General features: G+C 42.0%; 1 protein-coding gene across 1 annotated transcript in view; it reads right to left on the bottom strand.

Moving 5' to 3' along the window:
- DYNLT3 (dynein, light chain, Tctex-type 3) overlaps positions 1 to 6,785 on the bottom strand; it is a 10,581-nt gene extending 3,796 nt beyond the window's left edge. Inside the window, exons 1-2 of the mRNA XM_008576596.1 lie at positions 6,629 to 6,785; positions 4,226 to 4,267 (exon numbers count right to left, since the gene is read on the bottom strand). Of these exons, the coding sequence (XP_008574818.1) occupies positions 4,226 to 4,267; positions 6,629 to 6,658 (72 nt within the window). The 5' untranslated portion in view covers positions 6,659 to 6,785. The remainder of the gene's footprint in view (positions 1 to 4,225; positions 4,268 to 6,628) is intronic.
- Positions 6,786 to 8,146: the final 1,361 nt, after the last annotated feature.

The following is an 8,146-nucleotide window of genomic DNA, read 5'->3' as shown; positions in this document are numbered from 1 at the left end:
CTGGATAGTGCACCGCTTGGGAAGCGCGGCGGCGCTCCCGCCCGAGGGTTCGGATCCCACATACAGACCGGTTCCCGCTCACTGGCGGAGCGAGGCACGGAAGCAACACCGAGGGTTGCAATCCCGTTGCCGGTCCCCGGTCCGGTACGGGGGCAACACTGAGGGTTGCGATCCGTTGCCGGACACGGAAAAAAGAACCAAAAAAAAAAAAAAAACCCCTATTTTCTCAATCCTTAAAGTAGGGATAACAGCATCACCTTATCAGGTTGTTGTGAGGATGAAGTGCGATAATGAATGCTAAACACTCAAACAGTGACTAGCAGAGTAAGCCCAAAAATAATGTTAATGATTATTATCATTGTCATTATTACTACTGTTTTTCATATTCAAGTGATAGAGCCTGGATAATAAAACACTTATTCAATTGATTTTTAGAACTTACCTTAATAACACACACACAAACACACACATGCAGCTTTCATTTACTACAATTAGACTACAGTAAAGAGTTATAAAGACACTAATATGAAATTATAAGCTGGATAGTATAAAATCTTCACTAATGATAAAATGTAAAAAGAAAAATTAAATAGTTTAGAAGGGTTGAAAAAAGTAATTTTGCTCAAATAATTATGAAAGTTCAATAACATGATGGAGTAAGAGGGGCAGTGGCCTGAAGGTCAGGGGAGCAGTGTTTTAATTCTGGCTTTAAAATTACCAAGCTGATGACCTTTGGGCAAACCTCTTCTTCCCTTGAGATTGCTTTTTCTTAATAGGAAAGAAAGAGCACTCATTTTTCTTCCAGGTTAGCAATAGCACCACTCTAAGTTCTGCTCTAAACAACAGAAAACACCATGGGGTTTGGGTGCCACTGTAAATAGCCCTACTAATTACTGTTAATTAACATGTAGCCTAATTAATTACCATTAACCAGGAGGCCCACTAGAGAATGAGATCCTTAAACAGCTCTATATTCCCAGGGCCTAACTCAGGACCTGGGCACATAGCAGGTACTCAGTAAATATTTGTTGTTGAAACAATATTGGCTTTGATATACTCTCTGGGATTCCTAAAGCAAATATACTTTACAGTAAGCTTCAAGTTAATCTCATTTGTAAACAACTTTTTTGTATGAGGATTTTTTGGGGGGACAAACTCCATTACTAACAATAAATAAAATGTATGCATATTACTGATAAAAGAGTGGCTCTAAGAGTTCAGCAGGAAAAATATATTAGCATAGGGGCTCAGCGCTAAGAATCAAAGGAAAGAAAATAAGATCAGCAAAGAGATAAGGAAAACAGAAATAACTGCTGAAGTTATGTAATCATCTAGAAGTGCTGGAATGTTTTAAAACAGTGCTCACTTTCAAGCCTTTCCAATGCCTCAAAGGAAATGTTCCAATAGCAGAAGAGAGTTGTCTCATGGGAGGAGAGAAGGGAAGAGGACAGACATGTAGCTGAAAAGTAATCTGTAGCAAACCTGAGACTTCTTTGAAGTCTCATATTTCACATAAAAAATTCAAGTGAAGCTTGCTTATGACTCTAGAATGTATCAAAATTTTTATTTTTAAAAAGTTTTCAGTTAAATTACTTGTATTGTTTAATCCCCTCTTGCAAATATTTAAGTAAAACTGATGCTCTAAAATGCATCCAGTGGCTTCTAGCACCACCTAGTCACTGCCAAGTATTTATATTCCAGTTTAAGAAGCATGGCTCTTTTAATTTAATAAAACATCAAAATATCACATACAAGTAGACATGGTTTTTTAAATCCAGTGGAATAAAAGAGCTTACAATGAAAAGCAAGAGTCCCCTCTCCATCCTTTCTTTCCTATCACCAGTCCCATTCCCCAGAGAAAACACCTTCAGTATAAAATTGTTTGTTTTATTTCTTCTAAGGGTTATTTACACATCTCCAGTTAATGGTTCTATCACTATTTCTTGATTTATGAATTACAGACAACATCCATAGAACACCTGCTATAACAGATGAAAATTTAGTTCCCTCAGACCACCTGCTATGTCCCTCCCATCTCCTTCTCTCAAGATGGTAAATTCACAATTTTTACTTCAACGTATTTACACTGTAAGGAATGTGTTTCTTTTCCACTTCTGATATATCCTTCCACACAGAGGATTTTTCTTTAACATTACTGGCCTCTTGTTCCCCCAGTTATTCCTCCCCGTGGAGGTGGAGTGAGCTACCTGGTTGGTGGGTGACAAACCATTGTTCTACCATTCTCACTTGGGAAAGCCAATCTGCCAGATGTCTTGGTTTCTCCTTCCCTCTCCACCCACACCAATGAAAGTCACCAGCCTGGGTGTTTCTCTCTGCTGACTTAAACCTTCCCTTGGATGCCTCTTCCAAGATCTGAACTAAGCAGGAATTAGCAAAATAAGCTATACTAGTCAACCTAGTTTTTACCAGTAATAAAGGTGGTATTTTGTTCTCTTTCTAGTGACTCTTTTGTGTTCTCATTTGGTTTACAACTTGGGTAAGGTAAACGGCACTATTAAAATGGATCCCCAAAGACCCCAACATCCTTTCATGTTTTTATCAAGCAACGACAGTCTTTCTTGACTTTCTGTTTTGAAAAATGAGATTGTTACCACTCCTGCCCTTCTCATTACCTCCGCAATCTCCCAATTTCCCTCATTTGTTCTTTTACATTGTCGAGGTATTGAAAACATTTGCATTCTGCTTTTAATAATTAAATATTCCTGGGCTACAAAGTTCTAATACATGATTCTGAACTATAAAATATGGCAGGATTTTCAGGTGCCTGTATAGACTTTTCAAACCTTGAGTCAATCCTAGTCATACAAGGCTGGACCTGGATGAGCTCTGGGTGAGCTCTGGGTGAGCTGGTGCTCAGAGCATTCAGGCAGGTGAGGCACTGTCTCTAGACGAACTGATGAAATAAATAGTGCTCAGAGGGCAGAGCCAATCCAGCCCAGGCATAATGCAATCAGGGCCTGCTAGGACAAAGGCCCCCAACAGCCATGCAAGCCTGCCTTCTGGGCCAGCTCAGGTTTTTTTCTAGGATTTGGCAGAGTTAAAGATGATTCAGGACTTTTAAAGTGTTCATAAACACCTTGCCCACAGTGTAGTCTGTATGTGATACCACTAGAATAACTAAAGTTCTTTTGCCAGAATTGATTCACAAAGAGAACAATTTTTCTTTTTCTTTTTTCTTTTTTTTTTAAAAGATGACCAGTAAGGGGATCTTAACCCTTGACTTGGTGTTGTCAGCACCACGCTCACCCATTGAGCCAACCAGCCATCCCTATATGGGATCCGAACCCGCGGCCCTGGTGCTATCAGCACCACACTCTCCCGAGTGAGCCACGGGCCGGCCCAAAGAGAACAATTTTTCTATTTGCCTAACAGGACGACCAAATTTCACATTTCAAATATTTTTCTTAATATTTTGATTTATTATCGTATTCATGTCTAAAAGATGTTAAGTGATTATTCTTATAATTATATTGGGCTACAAAAAGCATACAATGTCCAAAGGCAGACATTTCTAGGGTCTTTTTACCTATTTGATATAACATACATATATACAAGGGTACATGGAAAAAAAAGAATAAAAGGTAATACAAATCTTTCGATGAACTTTTTGAAGTACCCTGTAGTACACATATATTGTATGTTATAAAAAAAGTATATAGGGCCGAGCCCGTGGCGCACTCGGGAGAGTGCGGCACTGGGAGCACAGCAGCACTCCTGCCGCCGCGGGTTCGGATCCTATATAGGGATGGCCGGTTTGCTCACTGGCTGAGCGTGGTGCTGACAACACCAAGCCAAGGGTTGAGATCCCCTTACCGGTCATCTTTAAAAAAAAAAAAAAAAAGTATATATATACATATAAATATACGCAAACATATATACATAGCATTAACATTTAATATAATGTTTGGCTTACTGGAATAAAAGTTGTTTTAGTCAAAAGATGGGGCATCAATTTTAAAAAACAGCAAACCAATTTTCTAGACTAAGAAAGTCCTTAAGTATCTCTTTCAGAGTAAGCCCCGGGATGCCTGATAGCTGACAATAAAACATAGAAGCACTCCTATAAAGAGTCAGGGAATAGATATTTAAAATCCTGTTGCTTTAACACTAACATTTCTAACCTTGTATTAGAAGTTGAAACATAGCTTTTTAAAATTTCCACCAAATGCAGCAAGCTTCAAGATGAACAAAATGTATAACTCACCTCTTTGACAATATTGTGGACTTCATCAACACTGAAGCCAACCTAAATGGAAAACAAAAGATAAAGTTGGTTTCAACACAGACTTCCTTTTATTTGTAGATACACAGAATACCCTAGGCTGGCCTAGACAGGTGTTAGTGACAGGAGATCGTAGTGATAAGGGGCATCAGGTCTACTGAGACTGCCAATCCTACACCAAACATTTAAAGATACAGTCTGCTTTCCCCATCTACCTCCCTGGAGATTCTGATTCATTAGGTCTGGGGCAGAGCCTGGGCCACTACAACTTTTTAAAAAGTGCTTTGTACTAGTGACTCTGATGAATGTCCTAGACTGAGAATCATTGTATTGTGAAGCTCAGGAAATAAGCAGGAGTGGTTATAAAGATGTATGTGTGGGCCGGCATGTGGCTTACTCGGGAGAGTGCGGTGCTGATAACACCAAGGCCAAGGGTTCGGATCCCATATATAAGGATGGCCAGTTTGCTCACTGGCTGAGCGTGGTGCTGACAACACCAAGTCAAGGGTTAAGATCCCCTTACCGGTCATCTTTAAAAAAAAAAAAAAAAAAAGATGTATGTGTTATCAGTATATAGGAAATGGTTTCAGCTAAGTGAGAGAATAAAGTGGTCCCTGAGAAGAGAATGCTTTAATAGATTATTTCCAATTTTGTTTTTAACTTATGCTACGCAAAAATGTGGCTTTCTTAAATTAAAGTTTATGGAAAAGCTTGATCATTCAAAATTAATATCACTTTAAGATTATAAATTGGTCTGACAACTTAGTCTTTTATTTGGTGTGGCTTGTTAGAATCCTGAATTAACAGCAGCTATCAATGACTTCAAGTGTCCAAGAGAACAGAACTAGGTTACATGATAAGACTGAAATTTAAACCAAGACACTTCAGGCAATACATGATTTGTTTCCATGGAGATGTTTTTAGGTGTTTTACAACATTAGCATTTTTGTAAAAACCACTATACAACTTAAAATTAGTTCAAACAAGTAACTTCTGAGATGATGACCTTGAGTACAGATTTAAAATTTTTTCAAGTCACGTAATGATCACACAGAATTCCCCAATAACAAAGGAGTAAAATACCCTAAATATTTAGGAGTATTATGAAAATAAGTCTCACATTTTGAGCCTATTAAAATTATCATTTCACCTTAAAATCACGTCATCATCCACTTTCAAAAGTGGCCTAGGAATCAAATGATGTCCATTTCACTTCAATTTTAAAAGTCACTTAATAATCTGGATATACTTAGTGGCCATGGCAACACATGTAATTTTATTTCTTTTTAAAAATATGCAAGTACTGCAGGAAAGAACCCTCTTAGGAGTCAAGGGGCTCATACTTGTTGGGGGATATGCCTGAAAAGGAACCAGCCATGGAACTGCTTGTGCCTTAAGTCCTTATTTCTGCAATTAGAATACTTTACCATTCACCTTTAGTATGCTACCTGCATCACAGAACTAATTCATTTAAATGTGGTTTTAGCTTCTGCAGAAGTGCACATCCTGAAGATTCCCACTGGACCAGAAGCCCCTTCCAGGGATCTAAGAATAAATCATTTTGTGCTGCACCTCCATCATGTGCCCACTTTTATTTTCTTGCACCACTCACAGGTGGCTACCACTAGACAGAAAACGTCTTTGTCTATTCTGCCTTGCAAGCTGTCATAAGTTATGCAGGCCTCATCCTCTTAGTGGTTAAAATGAAGCAAGAACTGTAGCTGTGTGGTCAGGGGCCTGGGTTCAAATCAAGCATCTGTCATTCCCGGCAGTTTTGACTTGGGGCAAGTCATTTAGCCGCCACGAAAAGTCAGAATCGCCATCAGTAACAGGAAGATAACAAGTGACATCATGGGGTTCTAATGAGACTTAGGGAAGCCTGAGTCAGTAAGCAAGGGCTCCTAATCCACAAAGCACTTCATTCCAGCCCACCCGGGCGAGAGTTCCCGGGAGCGGGAGTGGCTGTACCACCTGGGTCTGGAGCATGGGGCTGCAGCACCTGCTCTGGGGACGCCAAGGGGCGGAGGAAGCAGTAGGGAGACGGGTTTCCAAGGCGGCCCTGCAGAAGGGCGGCTCCAGGCACCCCCACTCCCACCCCACGCACCCCAAGTCAGGCACCACCCCCGGCCCTACCCTAACCTCACCGCCTGATCCAAGCGCTCCCGGTCGCCCCTGCCACCCCGACTCTCATCCGACCCTCAGGACCTAGGGGTGGGGGGACGTGGACAGGCAGGGCGGATCCCCGCTCCTGTGGAAAGGACCCGGGCTTGGAATACGCCGCACCCCAACCCTCCGGGACGCCTCGCGCCGGGAGACTACACGGTGGGGATCCAGCGCCGAAGTGGGCGGGGGAGGGGGGAGCTCCCAGGCGGCAGAGGGAGGTACCTCGTCGCAGTGGCGGTGGTACTCCTCCATGGTGGCGCCGACTCTCCTTGGGGGCAGAGCGACGCGAGGGCCGAGCTCCGCGGCAGCTCACAGGCCTCTGGAGAGGCCCCGCCCTCTCTTATGACCTAGGTCGTTTCCCCACGCAGGCCCCGCCTTTGTGTCGCAGTGCGTCACCTTTCTGGGGGCGTGGCTCAGGCGGGCTCGGGGCGTCTCCCCGGGTGGAGGGGGCTTCCCAGGCCGTCCATGCACTTCACGCCAGGCGCCTCTCCCTCGCTGTCTCTGACCTTTCTGGAAACAGAAAGAGCTGGGAATGGTGCCAGTGTGGATCAGATGGGGTGACCTAGTGTCAGTCTGTCTGGACTCTGCACTATTGGTTGAGTGTCCACTGCTGTGGTTATTTGCACATATATTTGTTCATTCATCATCATCCAGCAAGTGAGCATAGTTAACGTAATGATGAACAAGCCACTTTGATTTGCCCACTCACTAGCTATGTTACTTGGAAAAATTCACCTCCCACAGCTTCGGTTTTCTCATATGAAAACTTACAATCATAGCTATTTCATGACCAATTGTAAGGATCAAATGAGATGCTGTATGTGCAACTCCTGAAGTGGATGCTCCTACAAATCTCTTCCTCCTTAACAATGTAGAAAGAAATATATGCCTTATGGGAGAGAAGGAACAAATATCCTAAATTAAATTATAAATCTTAGCAAAAGAACAATAGCTACATTTATTTAAAAGTTACTAAGTTTCAGACGATCCTAAGGATTTCCTCAAAAACTCACAATAATCCAGAAGTTTTGGTTTTTCTATCAAGCTTTTTTCAAGATGAAACTGAGGTACAGAGAATTTAAGTAATTTGCCCAAGGTCATATATCCTGTAACTGGTAGAAGAGGGACTTAAATCTTAAGGAGTCTGATAGCAGAGCCCAAGTTCTTAACCACTATATGAGTTTCCTATCACTACTGTAACAAATTCCCACAAACTGAGTGGCTTAAAGCAGCACAAACATATTCTCTTCCAGTTCTGGAGGTCAGAAGTCTAAAATGGGTCCATAGTGCTGTGTTCCTTCTGGAGGTTTTAGAGAAGAATCTGTTTCCTTGCTGTTTCTAGCTTCTAGAGATTGCCTGCATTCCTTAGCTCATGACCACTTCCTCCAGCTTCAAAGCCAGCAGCGTCTTCTCTCCTCTCTGACCTCTGCTTCCATTCTCATGTCTCCTCTGTATAACTCTCATCCTCCTGTCTGCCTCTCAAGATCCTTAACTTAATCACATCTGCAAAGTGCCTTTTGCTACTCAAATAGATGTGGACATCTTGGGGAGGGGGTGGCATTATTCAGCCTACCAAACCACTTTTCTACTTTGCTCTCCAGAATTAAAGTGGGAAGATTCATTGATCTTCTAGCCCAACTTTTATTTTATGAGCAAAACTGGAGGTAAGAGAGGTGAAGTTACTTGGACAGGGCACATAGGTTTTAACTGGATCCCAGGGCTTCTGAATCTCAGGCCCTT

This window comes from Galeopterus variegatus, unplaced genomic scaffold, assembly GCF_000696425.1.
Source record: "Galeopterus variegatus unplaced genomic scaffold, G_variegatus-3.0.2 Scaffold1371, whole genome shotgun sequence".
NCBI classification, from domain to species: domain Eukaryota; kingdom Metazoa; phylum Chordata; class Mammalia; order Dermoptera; family Cynocephalidae; genus Galeopterus; species Galeopterus variegatus.
This window is presented reverse-complemented; position numbering and strand designations above follow the sequence as displayed.